The 22,121-nt window shown below is 36.3% G+C and overlaps 1 protein-coding gene across 1 annotated transcript in view; it reads left to right on the forward strand.

Moving 5' to 3' along the window:
• Positions 1-4,811: 4,811 nt before the first annotated feature.
• The window catches only part of vsnl1a (visinin-like 1a), a 52,438-nt gene continuing 35,128 nt past the window's right edge, over positions 4,812-22,121 (forward strand). Inside the window, 2 exon segments of the mRNA NM_001007366.2 lie at positions 4,812-5,038; positions 14,031-14,197. Of these exon segments, the coding sequence (NP_001007367.1) occupies positions 14,036-14,197 (162 nt within the window). The 5' untranslated portion in view covers positions 4,812-5,038; positions 14,031-14,035.

A 22,121-nucleotide genomic window follows, 5' to 3' on the forward strand; every position in this document is an offset into this window, starting at 1 on the left:
TGTTATGTGAAGAGACTTTCAACCAACACAACAAAAATAATTCTGAAGACAATCACCTACTGCACCTTTAATATATCAATACTAGCTTTAAAAAGCTTTTTTTTTTTTTTTTTTGATAAATATTTTCGCTTATAAGCCACCACCCCCCAGCAGGCACAGGATGTCAACAGATTGACGATGTACTCCAACGTCGTGGTGACGTTGCATTGTGTTTGGAAATAAAAATCTGGTTGACATCAGCATCACTCCGACGTCAATGTCCAATGTCCAACCTAATATCAACCTAACACCAACAAAGTACCAGCGTCTAATAATGTTACAGCTTGACGTTGTGTGGACATTACCACTATAATGTCCATCAGATGTTAGACTTTGGTTGCCATACCTGATGAGTAAATGTCAGTATTTGATGTCATTTTGACATTAGATTAAGATGTTGGCTCGACATTGAATGTTTGTCACTTTCCATTACAATCAAAATTAACCAAATATCAACATAATTTGATGTCATTGGACTTCAAAATAATGTTGTCCTTAGACACTGGCTAGACATTTAATTGTGGTCACCTGACATCACAACTTTAATCTAACCCAATATTACCGCCTTGTGACCCTGTGTGTCTGCTGGGCCTAGACTACATTTAAGTCTTATTTCATTAAAAGTTTTTATGTTGGTTCTAAGTTTAATCATATGTGCTGAAATAACTGAGAGTGCATTTACAAATACTAAAAGCATTAGTTTTTTTTACTATTAAAAATGAACAGCATTTTTCAGAGGTTTCAATGTTAAAATAGGTTTCAAATTCAAGTGAGTTTTTGTGAGTTTTTACAGAATATTTCCACAATTTTAGTAATCTGTTGTCATAAAAACATACTCTCTTACTAAATTCTAAATGGAGCCAGTATAGTTTTTCAAAACCCTGCTTGCTGTATGCATGTGCAATTTCCACATTGCTCTTGACTCCTTATTAACTTTGGTCTTTGTTTTTCTGTCTGAGGCTTCAGCATTTCTTTTCAAGATGACTGTCAGATTTGGCAACGCTGGGCTTATTTCCCCTGTCTGGATGTGTGGGATTCATTGTGCCATGAAAAAGATGTGATATTGAGTCTGGCTGATCAGTGGGGTCTGGATAACCCCTTGATTCATTCCCGCAGCTCTGATTCTGATTATAATAGACTAAATCCTCTCTTCATTCCTGCCATAACAAACCTTTGCACTTGCCAGGCTCCTCACTTGCACTGAAAGCTCTCAGCAGGAATTTTTCACAAGTGGAATCAGTCATCAAAGCTGTGGTGATTTGCAGTGACCCAGTGGCGTTTGATGTGATTGCATGAGGATGCTTTGGCTGTCTGCATGTACTGATGTTCAAATCACACGCAAGGCCTATTTGTCTTAGATGGAAGTCATTTACAGAGTGGTCCTTTAGTAAACAGGAGATGCTTTGCCACATGAATTTATTAGCATGGTGTGAGTACAGTTTGCATTCTGCTTTAACACATTCTCCTGTGTTTTATGAATTTTAAAGACAAGTGTAGGATGATAAAATAACAGCGCGTCTTGACAGCAGGCTGCAATGCATCAAAGAAAATGACTTCACCGTCTCTCTTTTTAGTGCAAACTGCAGGAGGGATAATAGAGTTATATGAGCATTTTGATTACATGTAGAACTATATATAAATTATTCATGAATGTTTGAAGAAAGCACATCCATAAAAGTTATTGCATGAGTTTAAAACTAGTTTTGGTACATAAAGCAAGAAAGATAATCTCGAAACTACTCAGGGCTTTTTATTTCTGCCAGACTTTCCATCGCACAGCACAGAGCTAATTTTTCACTCCTCTATTGGCGTCTGTCCCATTTGACACTTGTATTACCAGTAGGTGGGTCACGAATCCCCCTAAAATTGGTTTGTTTCAAAACAAGTTTTCGCTTTGTACTTGAAGAGGTTGGCGACCGTTCCTGAGGCACATAGCTCTTTTTATTGATGCCTGCATTGGGAGAAAATCTTTAACCATGGTGCTGACTTCAACAAATGTGCGAATGACAAAGAGCATTGCCGTGCAGCTGAAAGTGTGGAAAATCTGCTAACTGCCTTCTTACTTTCTGCCTTTTTCACATCATCCACTACTCTGCTGTTAGGAGTAGAAGTTAAGCAAACTACACTTCAAGGGACAAACTATCATGGGTCATAACTGTATAAGTGCTTTAACACTTTTTTTAAGAAACCAAGTCAGAGCCTCGTAAAAAAAAAGATTCATTGGTTATTTTTGTCCACAGATACAGTGCCTGTCCTGTGATGATGAAAAATAGATCATCACTAAACTCAGAGAATGCAATCTCTAAAACCTTTTGATTTAATGGCTAATTTGTATTAATTTGTACAATCTCATTTGTACATTATAGTACAATTTTCTCATCCCCTAATGACAGGGTGAGGGGTGTGGTTCACTTTTAAAATCTTATGTTTTCTTACCAATAAAATGGTATAAATTCATATGAATTAGACACTTTTCTGGCAATAAGTAACGGTGTTTCCTCTTGAGATGGGCTGTGGCAGAATTCTGTTTATAGTGAATAGGGGGAATGGGGCAGGTTGGCACAATTTTTATTTTTTTTGTTGTATATGGAGTGACAAAAGGTTATATAAACCAGTTTGGTGCAAATTCATGCTTAAGTTGTTAAACAGGCACTGAACTACAGTAACACCACTTAATATTGTTACTTATTTTTTATGATTAAAATGTATCTAATTTTACATGAAGTTAACTTGTTAACAAAGTTTCGGCAGTGGGACCATGCCTCACTTTGCCTCCTTAACCAATCACCTACTCCCTAAAACTTATTTAGGGCAAACCAGCGCTCTAGCACTGTTCTTCTTGTTCTCTTGCCTTTCCTTTATTTCCTTGCTTCCCATTGACAATCCCATAACCCTCTCTTCCCTCATGGGTTGAATCGGGGGGCCAATCATTCTACCAAAATATTACAGAGACGATACCCCTACTCTAAGTCTCTGGACATCATCGTAGTAGGACGCACGATCACCCTACCTACCTGTTCACTGTTTATCCTCTTACTTCCCTTCCCATTCATCCCACTGTTCCCTTACTATCCCTTTCATCCCTACAAAAAAGTCTAGCTCAAAGTGTAGCATGGTCCATGCTGGTGAAACTATTATTTATATAAGGCATAATGTACCTGTTCATCTTTGGGTTTATACTCAAGAATTGAATCAGACATACTTATCAGCAGCTGTTGCATGAGAATGATGGCTTTTATTTAGCAAAAACAACTGGTAACACTTCATTTTGATGGTCCATTTGAGTATTAGTTGACGGTCTGCTTAATATCTGCTGATACTGCTCCTTCAACAGACATTTAACTGACTCTAAGACACTTTGCAAGCAAGTACATGTCAACTTACACTAACCCTAACCCCAACCTAACAGTCTACTTATAATCTAATGAGAATTAGTTGGCATGCAGATGCAATGTAACTTAAATTCAATAAACGGACCATCAAAATAAAGTGTGACCAAACAACCACCTAGATGTACATAATCACATATACTTGCCACAAAACTAAACAATTTGACATAAAACATTGATCTAAGCTGTAATATTGTAATAACTCTTTAAATAAACATAACAAAAATGGCTGAATGCAGCCTACACTGACTTATTATGCAGTCGCAAGATGCACCAAACAATCAAGGTTACCTTGGTTCACCTCTGTACATACTGTACATGTTGCGTTATACATGCAGTCTACAGCTGGATCGCAGTTCAGCATTATAGAGGCACCACTGGCAACATTAAAAGATAACAGTACTTACTCCCAGGGTCATTTATATCGAAGTTGATGTTTAGCCGCACCATGTTAGTGTTTCGTAACATCTAGTTTTTTTATGAAGTGAGTTGTTAGCGCAATGCTCAACTCCAGCTTGGAGGACCAGGACATACACACATACACTATGGAAAATTTAGCTTACCCAGTTCACCTATTTCCCATGTCTTAAGACTTTGGGGCTAAACCAGATCACCCGAAGGGAAACCCACAAGAACACAAGAACAACATGCAACCTCCGCACAGAAATGCCAAATGACCCAGCCGGGGCTTGAACCAGCGACCTTCTCTCTGTGAGGGGACAGTGCTAATCACTAATCCATGTACTAATGTACTAAAGTTTTAGATATGTGGCATAGCATAATGTCCAGTGTAAGCCCTTTTAAGTTTCGACTAGGCTGTGTAAATTATCGATGCTTACTCAAAGCATGTTTTGAAGAAAGCTAGTACACAAGACATTGACAGCTGATGGAAAACACCAAGGTAGGCTATTCGAAAAGCATAAAGTAAGCATATATGTTCAATTTCCCCAATTAGAATGTCAAGTTAGTAAATTTGACCAACAGAAAGCTGATTTGTTTTAAAGTGATTTCTATGTGAGCTGTAAGTTATTACTATGACAAAAACGGCATTTTAATGTGGCTGCACCATAACATTTATATTTTGCAAATATATAAAAGTACATGTACAAGTACAAACCTTAATTTTCTAAAAATGCAAAACTCTGAAAACCATTATGCAATTCACACATAGGCTAATTACAAACAAAAAGACAAAGAGGCGGAATGCGTGGATCCCAAACACTTTCTCATCTCGATCTGACTGACTTGCTGATGTCATTTTCTATCACCGCTCCATCCGAGTTCATCCAGAGCGAGAAGGCACAATTTGCGCACACTCAAAAGAGCCCAGAGCACAGCAGAGCCCGCGGAGCACCGTAAAAACACGAGTCGTTTTCTGGTGATGAGCACAGACCGACGCACGCTGAGCTCTGCTGTGTCTCTGTCGCGTCACACATCAGCTCGAGCATTGCGCTGCGCCGCGCGTGGACTCTCCTCGCTGCAGTGATCGCTGCGTCTCTCCTTTCACCCCAAAAGAAACCTTGCCGCAGCTGGCAACCGATTAGAGAGCACTTACATCGCGTTTACCCTAGGAGCAGGAATCCTCACACCTTGTTTGGCTCTCCTTTTCGGTAAGTCTCCTCTATGTGTCTCTGTGCATTGGGAAAGTCGTTGACAATGGTTCATCCTTTTGCGACCTGCAGTATTGCAATGCATTGATTCAGCAGATGATTTAATGTGCATAACTATTATATATGAGAATGCTTTTAAATAAATAACTCTCATAAACCCATTTATTGTGGGTTTTTATATATTTTAAGATTTTTAAAAGCCACATTCATGTGAATTAACGTTTTGCCAAATAACATTATGAATGAAAAAAGCAATTGAAGCACAGTAGTAAAGTGGCTAGAAATATGAGCTTGCTATTTCAAATGAATGGGCATTAGTTGACATTGGCCCCAGGTGTACACCTCTGAGACAGCTGTGTGTTATGCGTAGCCCTACAGTGTTGGGCTTGGTGAAAAATGTATTTGTCCGCACATGTTGGTGCATATCATTTGTTATGCATGCATTTTGACAGATTACATAGCCAACTATACCAGATATACCAGAAGAATTGAACTTGATTTTGAAACAACCTTTTTCCCCCTCAGTTATTTGTTAACAATCCGTTTTGTATTGTTATTTTATCATTGAATACATATTCACTTGAACTATACTATTTTTTTTGTTTGAATGACCTCTTGCTAATGGACAGATTCAATCTAAGAGCTTTGAAATTCTGATTAATTATATTGATGTTCTGTAGATGTTCTTAAATGTCCATTTTCTGTTTTTATTTTGTGTTATGATGGAATTCAATATCAAAATTGCCATTATATTTAGACTTAGATTTGGTTCCATGTGATTAGGATGATTATAATTATAATTCCAGCATGATTACATTAGTTGTTTTTTTTTTAAAATGAAATGAGCATCATAATGTTTTGATGTGGCTCTTTTATAGTTCTAAATTCAAAAAGCGACTGCTAGCTTCTTGTAGACTGCAGGGTCAATGCATCTCTAATGCACAAGGGTTACAGGGCAGAAATAGCATATTGACATTTTAAGCAAGTGGGTATCATCAGCCACCCACAATCTTACACGCTCAAGGTCACGCTGTAAAATAATTAAATAAAGTAAATGTTTGTTATATAATATGACTGTTTAAATAAGCTGGATGTGCTAAATCACTTGGCTGGCTAGATTCACATGTGACATAATCTGTCAGGCTCGTGTGGATGTGAACACTGTTGTGATGAGTCGGCTCAGGGCTAAAGTCGGCTCAGTCGGCTAAAACGCCTTTTGATCTCTGGACAGGGCTCAGTTTGCATAGTCATCATAACCGCCTGCTAGTCAGTTGTTAGATGACACGAATGCTTGTACAACATAACACAGCACTGTTGTGTTGATCATAACAAAGCATTTTTTTTTTTTCTGTGGATGCATAAACACACCTTGCTGCTTCTACTTTGAACGTAGCATTGCTAGTCTGTGTGTATGCCAAAGATCAGCTTAATCTATCTGCATTACAGCAGTGTCGCGTGAAAAGGCTAAATCATTTTAAGAGATCGATACAACCTGCGCGGTATAGTCACAGGGGACAGAGCATTCTCTCTGGTCTCCTGTTGCAGCAGAAATAGCACTGATGCAGCCTAAATGGAAAATGGAGTGGACTATTGCTTTTTAGGTAGACAGGCTCTTCGGTTCCTTTTATAGCCTGCAGTGACCAACTCTTTTTAACAGCATTGGAAGATCAGCACATCATGTACACATGAGGCTTATTGTTCAGTCTATCGCTTCTTAAAGCCACCATTTTTGGGGGGACTCACCTAGAATGATGCAACAAGTAGCAATATCTTGTTTTTGCATCTTGTTATTTTTTTATACAGGCCAAATTAAGTTCTAAAAAATGTTCTTTGGACATGCAGCAGCGACAGTATAATTGTAATACCTCATAAAATCATTTATGGACCAAATATGAACACATGTTTTTATGCCTTTCCTCTGTTTTAGGCAGTGTTTTAATTACTTTTTAAGATCTAAATATTTCTCTATGACTACAAGGGTTAACGCATTACATGTTAACACATCAGCATGCATGGAATTTAGTGTTTAGTTAAAAGTGAAATGTGAAACTTTGTTTTGTTTTGGTCTAATTGACCCTTCGCTAAGCCCCGCCCTCCTTAGTTGCTGTTGTTACACCTGTCAAGCTTTCGTGCCTGGCACGTCTATTACAATATGTATGTGCCAGTGTCAGACATTCCTAGATTTAATGAGTAATTTTTGGCGTACATGTGAGATATCTGAGAAAGCCAGACAAAACAGGACTGGAGTATGCATTAAAGGGGTATATTTACGACATCATACGCAACCGGTTAGAAAGTAATTGAATCAAAACTGAAGCTAAAGCCTTGCCGCCTCATACACTGACCATTCAACAGCTCAGTTCATGCACAGCAAGAGAGGTGAAATTTAAAAATTATATAATAATCACAAATTAACCGTGATTTCTCTTTTTTTTAGCCCAAAATCCTGATAGACTAATTGTTGTGCAATAAAATAAAGCATTACTAACCGACGAGGAAACACGCATGGACAGTGCTTCCATAGAAAGAGCAGCCAGAAAGAGGAAATTGAGGGTTTTATTCCAAGAATTAGCATCATTTACCCATAACAATATACAGTATAACTGTCATTATGTTTGTGTTTTTATATCGTTTCTATTCTAATTTGCAGTTCAGTGGAAAAAACAAACACACTGAAAAGCAAATCAAAGTATAAATAGCAGAAGTGAACAAATAGATTTTCCCTATTTTTTTTAAATTATTTCAGTATAATTATTGACTAATATAAAAATGTTCATATAATTTATTTATTATACAGTTTGTAAAGTAATATTTTCTGTCTTTTAGTAGATTTATTATATAGAAGATTTAATTTGTTTACCTTGTAAAGTGGATCTAATTGGATTTGCATTGTAAACATTAAATACAAGTTAAAAATGTATTACTTTTTAGTTAATATATTAAGATTTTAGTTATGATACTCTCAAAATCGTCCCGCATAAATTTGCAGATTTTTAACTAAATTCTGCGCAGAAACAGTAAAAAATGTCTGCAGATTGCGTCTGGCCCTACCTATGACTAAATCTCCAAATGAAAAGACAGACTAAAACGGTAAATTGCAGCTCTGACATGGACATGAGGGTTATAAAAAAGCTGCGGGTGAAGTATATTGATCGCAAGTTCTCAAATTGTGATTATATCTCTGTTTTCCTCTGTTGATATGTAATCCAAATATTCATAGCTTGAAACTGATGGAAATATGACTGAATCGTGCTGCTTTTACAGCTCCTCACACAGCTTGGTCCACGCTGGCATTTTTCCAATTTGGGTTTTAGGCTTTTGAAAAAAAATATTTAAAAAATCACTTATTTCATTTATTGGGTTTTACTGTGCTCAAATTGCTTCTTTTACTCAAATAGATTAAGTTAACAGTACTTATTAGGATTAGTTTTTGAACTTAAATGGTTTGTTGCAATCAGTTTCCTCAAACAGTTCGAGTTACCTCAACTTTTTGGGTTTTATAGTGCAAGAATGAATGTTTTTTCCTCATGTGCTCACCATCATGTTGTTTCAATCCCACACTCTTTCTCCAGAGCTCAAACAGAACATATTTCCATGCAGAATTGTTTAGTATTGATCTCTGATATGTTGATCGGCACAAAATACTAAGACATTTCTCAAAGAATCTTTTATGTCGAACAGGTTAGAAGGTGGGTAAAATAGCATTTTGATTTTGGGTGAATTATTAACCTGATTTGTAGCATTTGGACAGAGACAAAAACACAAACAAAAAAAGAATAGTTGGTTTTGATGGAGGGCGACACAGTAACTCAGTGGTTAGCATTGTCGCCTCACAGCAAGAAGGTCACTGGTTTGAGCCCCGGCTGAGTCAGTTGCCGTTTCTGTGTGGAGTTTGCATTTTATCCCGTGTTTGCATGGGTTTTCTTCAGGTGCTCCGGTTTTCCCCACAGTCCAAAGACATGCACTATAAGTGAATTCAATATGGCTGGAAGGGCATCTGCTGTGTAAAACATATGCTGGATAGGTTGGCGGTTTATTCCGCTGTGGCGACCTCTGGTTAATAAAGGTACTAAACCGAGGGAAATTGAATAAATGTTTTAAAGGAGCTACAGTATATGTAGAATCAGAAACCCTTATTCACAGTGAACTGTAGCCAGCAATTTATTCCTGTTCTCACAATTGTGCTCAAATAATAAAAGATACTAAATATAAATTAAGAGCTGTGATATACTCATGGTGAGTCCGTTTAGGATTTTACTTAGAAATAAAAACAATTATTTTAGTGTGAATACTGTACTGAACATCAAGCTGCTGAGCTTCATTTTCCTTTCGGCTTAGTCCCTTTATTAATCAGGGGTCGCCACAGCGAAATGGAGCGGAATGCCAACTTATCCAGCATATGTTGTACACAATGGATGCACTTCCAGCTGCAACCCATTACTGAGAAACACCCATACACTCTAATTCACACACATACACTATGGACAATTTAGCTTACCCAATTCACCTATAGCATGTCTTTGGACTTGTGGGGGAAACCGAAGCATTCAGAGGAAACCTATGCAAATACGGAGAAAACATGCAAACTCCACACAGAAATGCCAACTGACCCAGCCAGGACTTGAACTAGCAACCTTCTTGCTGTGAGGCGACAGCGCCACCACGCTGCCCTCATTCCCTCACAACAATAAAAATAAACAAACACATACACACAAACCGACAAAGGTGAGAAAACGGCAGTAACAATAGCATCTGATTATTGTGTTATGGATACTAAAGTGGATACTTAGGCTCTAAAACTATTGGAGGTTAAATTAAAATTGGATTCAAATTACACGGTTATGTTAGTAGAGCTATTAAGTATATATGAGACTGCAGGTCTGGCTGTGTAAGACTGTATTTTAAATAAACAACTGTTCTTTGTGTGACATTGATTTCATGATTGAATGACTTAAATAGTGTTTTGTTGCATCTTGAAGATTGTATAGACAGTTTTATGTGTCATACAGTATACGATGAAAGAGAGCCTCTCAGCAGTGTATATAAATGTCACATCTTTTATCTGGACAAAACTTTCCTTAACATAAATATAAGATGACGGGTTTCAGAGACTACAAAAGGCAACATTTTTTTAAAAGCTGTTTACACAGTGCTAACACACACACACAAATGTGTTCATTAATAAATGAACAGTTAGACTTATAACCTCTTAATGAGCTGTTCATTGTAAGATTCTTTGAGGAGTCAAACATTGTTCTTCAATGGCACTCACTGCATTTCTGTGCATTTCTCTTTTGGAAGCTTTAATTTTAATTGACCGATTATTAGATTGTTTGAACTTTCCATTTTGTGGCTTGACAGAAGTGATTCGTATCTTTGACTATGGAGGGATCAGCTGGATGAGGATTCAATTAGGAGTGATGCTGATCATCTAATTAGTTTGCTATCATAAATCAGTCTCAGAGAGCGAGCGAGCGAGCTGTACAACAATGCATTATCGCTGATTCATAGGCAGTTTCAAGGCAGCTGTTTTTAGCAGTCTGAATGTGCTATGCTGTGCTTTTTCTCATGGGTGGATCCCTCATAAAGAGAGGTATTCCCCAAGGACGCCTCCATTGCAGTCTGCAGATCAGCGAGGGCTACGCTCCTGCCATTAAAAAGCTGGCCGGCTAGCAATCTCATGCATTGTAGCCTCATTTCCACCATGCGTGAAATATGAATGATTTTTTCTGCATCTGTGTATTTAGAGAACAGCCAAGCCAGGATGTATGAGGATTGCCATTTGCTTGAACATAAAATGCTGTGTGGGAAACTAAATTAGCGCTCATTATCTTCAGCATCGCTGCTCGTTTGTCAGTCTCAGACTGGAGATTAATTGTAATGAAATTTGAAGTGTAATGTTCTCATCTAGTGTTTACAGGAGTGTGATGAGAGCTCATCACTATGATTTGTTAGAAATGAAGAAATTAAAAAGCAGCAGAATTACTCAGCATTTCATCCTCAGCTCCCCCCCCCCTCTCTCTTTCTCTCTGCGCTTTCATTGTATCCTTATTAATGTTACAGAAGCACAGGTTTCCAATTTGAAAAAAAATGTAAATGTCATATTGAAGCTTAGGATGTGATGACCTTTTGGTAATTATGAGAATGATGCTTTGTTTAATTAACCCATTTCCCTGTCAGTAATGCACACAGTGTGTGTGACAGCCGTCTGTAGGGGGAAAAGGCTGTGGGCTGCTCTTATAAGCAGATGTGGGCAGGATAAAACACTGCTCGTCGTCCAGAGGCAAGGAGACATTTGTAATAGCAATTATAAATTGAAAAAAGGTTTCTTATGAGTATTCTTTTATGTCCAGTGAGATACTATTTACATACAAAATTTACTCTGGCATGCTCTCCATAGGCATTTCCACATTGTCTCATTGCAACAATCTTAAAAAGAACAGTTGTAAAGGGAATGTTAAGCTTCAACCCTGCTTCAACACACTCCTCATAGACCTCCATTTATACGCACGTAAATTCGTCAGACTGGAAACGCAAGCTTGTGCAGCAAGTTTAGCAGTTTGCTGCATTGCAAAGTTTGCTTGGTGAACCTGCGAAATCGCATCACTTGACTGCGTGAGACCAAACGAGGATCAAGACATGACCTCTCTGGACAGAAGCTTAAAATACGGACCAATCGCTCGCTATTTTAAATGTCTATTTATTTTGTTTAATCCCGTCCCTTTTCACATCACCGTACTACAGAATTTCGCATGCTCAAACTCTAGTGAGCTTGCAAACTTTTGAGCCCCCAAAATAACCTTTCAGTGAAGAGTTCTCTAAATATCTTTTTTTCACTAAGCATGTACTACTTTTAAGATTCTTTTAAAGAAACTTTTTGTGAAATGGAAAAGTTCCATGGTTATTAAATGATTGAAAAAATAATGAAATGAAACTAACCAAGCTAGCTAGCCAGCTACACTATCGCATAAATTTTGGGCTTCATTCATTCATTCATTCATTCATTCATTTTCTTTTCAGCTTAGTCCCTTTATTAATCAAGGGGTCGCTACAGCGGAATGAACCGCCAACTCATCCAGCATATGTTTTACGCAGCGGATGCCCTTCCAGCCGCAACCCAACACTAGGAAACACCCACACACTATAGTCAATTTAGCTTATCCAATTCACCTAAAGCACATGTCTTTGGACTGTGGGGGAAACGGGAGCAACCGGAGGAAACCCATGTGAACCATAAAACCCGAGGCCATAAACTTAATATTTGGTATCACACCACAGTCCTTATGTTTTAATAAAAGTAAGGTAAATGTGATTGCCTTTGCTACGCTTTTAGGTAGAAGGTTAATATTGCTCAAATGGAAGGAAAAATTTCCTCCAAACTTTAGGCAATGTCTTATGAAACTTCTACACCACCTGACCTTAGAAAAAATATGATATACTGTAAGAGGTTGTACTATTATGTTTTATGGCAACCTGTTAAGATCACATAAAGAAGATGGACCCTTCAGTAATTTTAGAAGAGTAATTTTTTTCCTTGTTATTTTTTATTATTACATTTTTCCTTTTTCTTTTCTTTCCTTTTATTTATAAGGCGCAGTAGGTATCGCTGTCACCTTAAAGCAAGAAGGTCACTGGTTTGAGCCTTGGCTGGATCAGTTGGCATTTCTGTGTGGACTTGCATGTTCTCCCTGTGTTCGCGTGAGTTTCCTCTATGTGTGAATGAGAGTATATGGGTGTTTCCCAATGATAGGTTGCAGCTGGAGAGGCATCTGCTGCATAAAACATATGCTGGATAAGTAGGTTCATTCCGTTGTGGCGACCCCTGATAAATAAAAGGACTCAGCCAAAAAGAAAATGAATTTTTCTGGTAATGTCCTCCATTTGTTTGCTCACTGATCTAAGTCTACTTTAAATTTAATCAGCTGAATGAAATGATTTAATCCACCGTGACTCACTAAAGCCATCATATTTATTTAACTGCATGGCTTGCTTAGTTTTATTTTAGCCATGATATTAATTATGAAATTAATGTTTTCTTCTGCAATATACATACATTAGTGGCAGTGTGTGTGTGTGTGTGTGTGTGTGTGTGTGTGTGTGTGTGTGTGTGTGTGTGTGTGTGTGTGTGTGTGTGTGTGCTTAGATTAAATGGCTTTAAAATACCATTTACTCAAATTCAGTTAAATTTATTTTTACTGCGTAAAAACTTGCTGGATAAGTTGGCGGTTCATTCCGCTGTGGCGACCCCAGATTAATAAAGGGACTAAGCTGACAAGAAAATGAATGAATGAATTCACTGAAAGGTGACACGGTGGCGCAATGGGTATCGCTGTAGCCTCACAGCAAGAAGGCCACTGATTTGAGCCCCGGCTAGGTCAGTTGGCATTTCTGTGTGGAGTTTGCATGTTCTCCCAATGTTTGCGTGGGTTGCCTCTGGGTGCTTCGGTTTCTCCCACAGCTCAAAAACGTGCTGTAGGTGAATTGGGTAAGCTAGATTGTCTATAGTGTATGTGTGTATGCCCTGGTCCTCCAGGTTGGGGTTGAGGGTTGCGCTAACAACTCACAAAAAACTAGATGTTGCGAAACACCAAGATGGTGCGGCTAAAAATCAGTCCTGGGAGTAAGTAATTTACTTTAACAATAGGTTATACCTTAAGAAAGTCTTTTCAGTCACTTTTACATAAATATAAAATAAGGAATATCACTAAGCGCAGCTCCAAAATACTAATCAAATTTAATTTAAAATCGTTATACTCTGTACTTATCTTTTATTCCTCAAAGCACATAGTTTTATCCATTTGTAACAAGGTAAATTATAAATGACTTAAACAATAAATGCTGGAACTTTGTACCTCCAGTGCATTTGAGAGCCACAGTCGACCTCCGTTTCGCAGAACAACCTTTATACAGTTGAGACAATTTTCACAGTTAAAATGAATAACAGCTCCAGGCAAAGTGAGATCACAGCTATTTTGATTTGTGTGCCTCGCAGACACCATGGGGAAACAGAACAGCAAGCTGACCCCTGAGGTAATGGAAGACCTGGTGAAGAACACAGAATTTAATGAACACGAACTCAAACAGTGGTACAAAGGCTTCCTGAAGGACTGCCCCACCGGCCGACTCAACCTAGATGAGTTCCAGCAGCTCTATGTCAAGGTATGGACGCTAGTCACTTTGTCATACATTTCTTTACATGTGCTGGCTTTTTGTTGACCTAGTTATTCACTCTATTTGGGCTTGTCTATTTGCTTTCATGGTTGCAGCTAGTGCTAAATGTTCTTGCACAGGGTAGGGCTGCATGATATTACAAAAAAAATATGTATATATACATATATATATATATATGTAATGCATTTATGCATGCTTGCAATTTGTTTACTGTATTTTGTATGTATATATATATATATATATATATATATGTGTGTGTGTGTGTGTGTGTGTGTGTGTGTGTGTGTGTGTGTGTGTATATATATATATATATATATATATATATATATATATATRTATATATATATATATATATATATATATATATATATATATATATATATATATATATATATATATATATATATATATATATATATATATATATATATATATATATACATACAAAATACAGTAAACAAATTGCAAGCATGCATAAATGCATTAGAGCAAAGATACAACTTAAATAAACAGGGCATTATGATTTACCTGGGAGTCGAACAGATATCGGGTACAGAAATTAAATAACCAAATTTAAAATAACATTTTATTGGGTTCATCATAAATACAATTAATCCTTGTTGACCTGAATTCTTTAATCTTGTTTTAAAAATGCTTATACAGTCACATGCCTGAAAAGCACCGCAGATGATAAACTTTCACTCTAATTAGATTTAACTTTGCAATTATTTCAATAATCAGTGCTGATCTGGTTAGTTGAAACTCTGACTGGATATGTGTGTTTTAAATTGCAATGCATGTGCGCTATTCGGTAATCTTGGGTCTGTAAAGCACTTTGGTTAAATGTGCTAATAAAAGGATTGCTCCAGACTGAAGAGGCCGCTGAGGAGAGCACCAGAAGCATCATGTGACGTACAAGAGACTGGAAGAGCCCTCTGAGTCATTCAGTTGGATATAGTCTGATGTATAACTGGCACAAAACTCAATTCGGATCTCCACGGCTACGCTAGTTGGCTACTAGTCATATGCCTGGCTCCTTTATGGCTTGTCAGGCATGAGCAGTTGCTGTCATGGCATGTTTGACTCTCTTTCATAGTTGATTTTTATGATTCATGAGGATATATCACTACAGTTTGTCACAAAGTGAATGTGCTGCGGATGCTGAGTGTGTCTACTGTACAGCCCTGCAGCTCCAATTATAATATGAATATGAATTTTGTAAAGGCATTATGCAAGATCATTTCAACTAACAGCCGGTGTAAATAACCACAAGTCTCACAGCTCTGTTCAGAAACCACAATGCTTTCAGATTGGTGCGAAATGAAAAGAAAGGGCAGGAGTCTTTCAGTGATTTGGGATAATAGTTTTCAGGGAAAGGATATTAATCGCGTAGTTTTATTAAAATCTGAATGAGAGGAAATGGATGACCTCGCATTAGCAAGGTGCTGAGATCCTGCGGACTGAAGGATTGTTTGTGTGTGTGCATTGCTATTTGTGTGTGTGTTGGCACTTATACTGCTTGTTGCACAGGGTATATTGGGAGCAGGTGTTTCGTGATGGGTTGTGGTCGGTGGTAAATTTAATTAATTTAATTAGCATAGTGGGATTTTTTAAAACATGATTCACTTTCACATGCTTTTGTGCTGTCTTAACTTACGCATTGCTAAATCAATAATTTTTGCAATGTATTAAAATAAATAATTAATATTGTTAAATGTACTTATTCTATTATATTCAGAGCCGATACATGGGATTCATCTTGTACTGTTTTCCTCTTCTCGGCTCTAGACTGCTGTTGTCTTTTTCCAGGGATAGAGTTGCAACTTGAATCAGTTATGATGATCTATGGTTGCTAGCAGCCGCAAACAAAAGTGGGCCAGGGCACACGTACGCGTGCGTGGAAAAAGATACATCACATGTTTTTTTCTGTTCGCCATAAAATTCTTTTTAAAATGTATTTAACAACATGTTTTCAATATATTTTTATTCATTTCATTTATTTCAATATACAGTACACTCAGTTTATATTAATATTACTAAATAAACATTATTAAAAATTTAATGCAACCTGCGTTCTCTGTGTATATGGAGCATTGGTACTGATTTAATTGAATTAAATTGAATTTAATAAAAAAGGTAATTAAATTAAATTTAATTTAATTTAATTTTATTTTATTTTATTTTATTAAAATTTTGTCAGTTGGCATTTCTGAGTTTGCATGTTCTCCCCGTGTTCGCGTAGGTTTCCTCAGGGTGCTCCAGTTTCCACCACAGTCCAAACATATGCGTTATAGGTGAATTAAATAAACTAAATTAGCCATAATTTTGTGTGTGAATGAGCACGTATGTATGTTTCCCAGTACTGGGTTACATTTGTAAGGGCATCTGCTGTGTGAAACATTTGCTGGACAAGTTGGCAGTTTATTCCTCTGTGGCGACCCCTGATTAATTGAGAGACTAAGCCATTATTTATATATATAAATTATATTATATTATTGTATTGTATTGTATTGTATTATATTATATTATATTATATTATATTATATTATATTATATTATATTATATTATATTATATTATATTATATTATATTATATTATATTATATTATATTATATTATATTATAAAGATTTAAGGTATTTAAAGTATTTCTGTAACTAGCTTTTCTATAGATGTACATGCAGGTAATAATTTGAGCTCTTCTATAGATAGGTATAAAGACAATAATCTGAACCCACAAATGAGTATGATTATATGGGCAAAGCTTGGTGAGCTGCTGGCATTGTCTTTCGTTCTGTTTTTGTGGAAGCCATATTGGTAGCTAAATTTAGCATCTTTTCAATGATTCATGCTTTTTCAATAATAGGTTGCCAGACTAGACTGGGGAAGAGATCAGTCGTATGAACCCAGTTTGTACTGAAAATAATCTTTTGCAGCAGATGCTGTAGATCATGTATGTCCAACTATTGATGGTGCAGCTTAAACAGTTGATTTACAGGAAATATCAGGACAGATTATGAGCTACAATAGAATTATAAGGCCATGTGCTAAGGTTGAACGTATAGAAAATCATTAGCCTGTTGCTCAAATAAGTATAAATGCATTTTTTTAATGTGTTTTTGCATCTATTTATTTTAATTTTATGATCATTATAAAAATGTATTTTGCATCAACATGTATTATTATTTAACATATTTTTAATGACTTCAACTCTGAAATCTGGACTTTACTAGAACTATGTAAAGCTGCTTTTGACAATCTATATTGTAAAAGCACTATATAAATAAAAATCACTTCTTGAATAAATATCACTTAATGATTTAGGAAAATGATGAAGTCCTGCTCATGCAAATTAGTTAGGTGTTTAGTCTATTAGGCTGCACAATATATCGTTTCAGCATTGATATTGCAATGCGTACATCTGCAATAGACACATCGCAAAGATATGTAATATCCAGTCTGAATTATAGTAGTCGAGGAGCTACAGAATTGCATTTAATCATTGTATTTATAAAAAAATGGATACGATTAATGCAAAAAAAAAAATTTCTTACTTAGAATTTTTGTCATGTTTATAGTCCAAATATCTACATTTCACATACTTAGGAGATAATTTTCCTTGTTTTAATGAAACACTCTTAATTTTCACTTAATTTCTCTGATGGTGAAAACTAAACAATATTTTTACTTGATCTAAGATTTTATTATTATTATTATTATTTTTTTGATAATTGGACAAGAAACGAGACAAAACAAAGTAAGAAAAGCTTTTTTTGCATTGTGTTTATTTAATTTTTGCAGCTGAAAATTTTGTGAAACTCCCCAGAAAACATCAAATAGATACAGTATATTCAAGATATCTTTTGAAACTGCATTTATATCGCAATATGTATTGCAGAAAAATAGGATATCGCAATATCAGATTTTTCCAATTTTGAGCAGCCCTAGTTTAGTCTATGTGCTTGACAACTAAAAAACAATTGAAATACAAAATTCTGTTTCTTTACAAAGTGACATCGCCAACTACTGTCCTGCCATAATAGTGCTTTGTTGTTAATCTTTATGAAAAGGAAAGATGTCTGTCCATTAAAATAAAAGAATATATTATATATAATAATATATAATAAATATATATAATAAAAGAATATTGGAATGCAAAAGGGTTGTGCAGGTAGCTTTTCAAAGAGACTAGCTATGTTTCCATCCATCTATGTCTATGCATATTTTTGGAATATCACATTACAAATGATTAATGGAATAAGCAATATGCGAATACATTTAGATAATGCGCATAAAAAAATGTATGCACATAACTGATTAGGAAAAACGTTTAATTTGATATGAAAAACATTAGCATAAATTACTATCAAACACATTTAAAGATTCAATTCTTGCACGAGTATCAAACAAATTATTTTGTTTAGCAGATCTTGTCATATGCATGATGGGACAACACTATCTAACATATTGGCTGCATCTGAAATCGATACTTCCATACTATATAATATGCTAAAAACAGTATGTGAGTCGAGTAGTATGTCCAAAATCATAGAATTCGAAAAACAGTATGCGAGAAGTACCCGTATAACTTACTACCTTCAGTGAGATTCTGAAGTGTGCATATGATGCTTTCTCATGATGCCCTGCGAAAGAATTCATGAAGGAAGGAAGGAAGTGACGCAACTCACGCGGGTAGGTGATCATGACAAAATGGCGGATGTAGTACGTCCGAGTTCTATTCATACTGCTCACATTCAAACTGTATAAAACGTACTTTTCTAATGTTTGAGTAGAACATTCACATTCAAATGCAACATCTACTGAGTAGTAGGCAGTTTCGGATGCAGCCGTTGTTTTGGTCATTCTAAGATCCCTCAGCCAAAGTCCATGATCAAAGTGGTTCAGTATTATTAACAGAGGTTTTCTTACTATGAGTGAGATTGTATTGTTGCATGTATTACTTACTATTGTAAGACCCCTAACACGTAAAGCTATGGAAATGCATAGCTTCCCTGTGTACTGACATATAGGTGCAGTTTTAGCATTAGCCGTTATGCTTTTTAGGCAAATAATTTCAGGCTTGCTTTCAATAGGCTTTGTTATTACCTCCCTAAACTGCTCTGAGCAAAAAAAAAAAAAAAACACTTTCATGCCTCCAAAAGTCAAGAGGTGCTTTTCTTAAAAGCAAATATTTGGTTTCAGTTTATGAAGAATTGTCAATTTTGTTCTCTTTGACTCATTGGATGGAAATGGTGCTTTTTTTTGCTTGTTTTATGTGGTATTTCAGTTTTGTGCATTAATCTAATTGGCATATTTTGATGAAAGAAAAAAAACATTACCAATTGTCTTTTAATACTCTAAAAGCATCAAAGATTATTAACCTGATGGCTGAACACTATACAGCACCTCTGATTATTGGAGAGAGGTCTGGATGCACACTTGGTGCAGTTGCAAGCTGAGCAATGCTTTTAATGCCCACACCTAACCCCACCCCTAACCCTATCCTTCACAATGCAACACTAGCTACATTGAGTGCATTGTGTCTGGCATTGCATCTCTGAGAAATGCAGTGTCCGCTTGCAAATTTGAAGTCTGCATCCAGATACTATTGGATTATTCTGCCAATAGTATCTACACATGATGACTATACAAGTTGTCAGTAAAGTGATCCTTTTGTCTCTTGATGTTTGATTGTTTGCTGTGGTTTCAGATGTTACTACTGTGACAACAGTGATGATGTGCTGTATAATGGTCTTTGTGTATTTGTCAGTGAAATAGATGATATATATGGTGATGTGGTAGACAAAAATGTGAATCTTTATAGTAGCAGAGGGATGAGAGTTAACCCTAAGCGAGGGATAACCAATGTGCTCATGTCTGACACCAGGTTGTTACATCACTCACTCCAGACGCTCAGACCTTGATCTTGTGGACAAATCATCCCACATCTGATCTTGTAGAACATGCATGTGGAGTGACAGGGCAGTGTCTGGTTTGTGGTCCTGCTGTGGCTCAGACAGTGATGTGGCTGGACATCTCAAAGTCAAATCCTGGACAAGTATGACATTTAATGACTGTTATTTGATGGAAGAAAATGTGAAGTTCGTTAAATGTTTTTTTTGTAATGTCGAATGTTTCTTGCAACCCAGGCTTATTCTGAAACCTTAGCCCTACATACATTTCTGAAGAGAGACAATTATGTCCCAGCTACGTGTTTTTTTTTTTTTTTTTTTTTTTTTTTTTTTTGCTTTTTGAGGTCTCAAATTTCTCTTGTAAGTGCCATTCACGCCTGCTCTTCTCATGTAAATCCACTAGAAGCTGCTTTGTACGCTTTTTGAGATCTCAAATTTCTCTTGTGAGTGCCATTCACGCTAGCTCTTCTTGTGTAAATCCACCAGAGGCTGCTTTCGACTAACTTACTGACTGACTCATTGACCGACCCCCCCCCACCCTCCTCCTTCCCTAAACCCAACCGATAGTGTTTTAAAAAGCACAGATTGACAAGCGCCCACCCACCGACAGTGTTTCCCAACCGACAGTGTTTTCAAAAGCAATCCAGAGAAAGAAAAGCCCTCAAGGCAGCCTGATTTTTACCACGTTTTCATATTTTCATATTTTACCGCATTCTCATCCTGTTATTTTTTGGGGGGGGTTTGGGATGGAATATAATGCAGTATTTCTTGTCTGATCTGAGACCCACTTCATATCGTATATCTAACAGGCAGTGAAGATCGCTGATTTTTATAGAAATCAGATCATAAATGTGACAATTTTGTAATGGAAGCCCTTGGGCTGTCTAGCTGAAAATTAAACGTCTGTGTGCATATAGCCCATTAAGGGATGAGTACATTTTAAAATTTATAATTTATAATTTTGAATTTAAATTTAAAATTATGAAATCTTTTTTTACCTAATTTTTTTGTCTTGTTTCTAGTCTTAATATCTAAATATTCTTAAATCAAGAAGCATTTTCTAGACAAGCAAAACATAGTCTTGTTTTAAGTGATATTTTCCTTAAAACAGGCAAAACAATCTGACAATAGGGTAAGAAAAAAAGTCTTGTTTTTTCTTTTGACATAAAATTATTTTGCTTACCCCATTGTCAGATTATTTTGCCTGTTTTAAGGAAAAACTCGCTTAATTTTGGCATATTATTTCTTTAAACTAGACAATAAGCTTTGCTTGTCTAGAAAATGCTTCTTTATTTAGGAATTTTTAGATATTTGGACTAAAAACAAGACAAAAAGTCAAAGTAAGAAAAGCATTTTTGCAGTGTGTATTTATGTACAATTTTAACCACAAAAACACACCGTGTACTACAGCAGGCACATCACTGAAGTTGATTTCTAATTGCAGTCCCAACCAGCAGCTTTTCTAAAATTAGTAAATGATCTTGCGCACTTTCATTTCCCCATGCTGAGCATGAAAAACATGTAAAGACTGTCAGGACCTGTTTGTCTTTGCACTTGTTTTGAAAGTACAAAGACACCAGAAAAATCAAAGCAGATCTCCTCTCCGTTTTCAGAGCTTCATTTATAGCACGATGAAGACATCACTTTAAATAGGATGTCACGTTAACTGTGTCATGGGAATTTTTAATCCCTTCTTGTGTTTAATTAGATTTTCTGTCAAATTTAGACTCAAATACTGAGTACGGAAAATTCATTCATGCGGTCAAGGCTACACACCAGAACGAGAAAACATTTTGATTGCCTTTCTCGGCATCACCAGTGCATGCCTTTTGTAGATGTTACCATGAAGTTTGAAGAATAAACTTGGCATGATTCTTGTTGGGTCTGTAAAATCAGAATATAAATGAATCAATTGAATAAATCACATATATGAGGTGGTGTGATGTTAAGGTGAGGCTGAATGAAAGTTTATGTGTATTTGAGCGCAGTATCAAACATCAG

The sequence above is a fragment of the Danio rerio genome, chromosome 20, assembly GCF_049306965.1.
Source record: "Danio rerio strain Tuebingen ecotype United States chromosome 20, GRCz12tu, whole genome shotgun sequence".
Taxonomy (NCBI): Eukaryota; Metazoa; Chordata; class Actinopteri; order Cypriniformes; family Danionidae; genus Danio; species Danio rerio.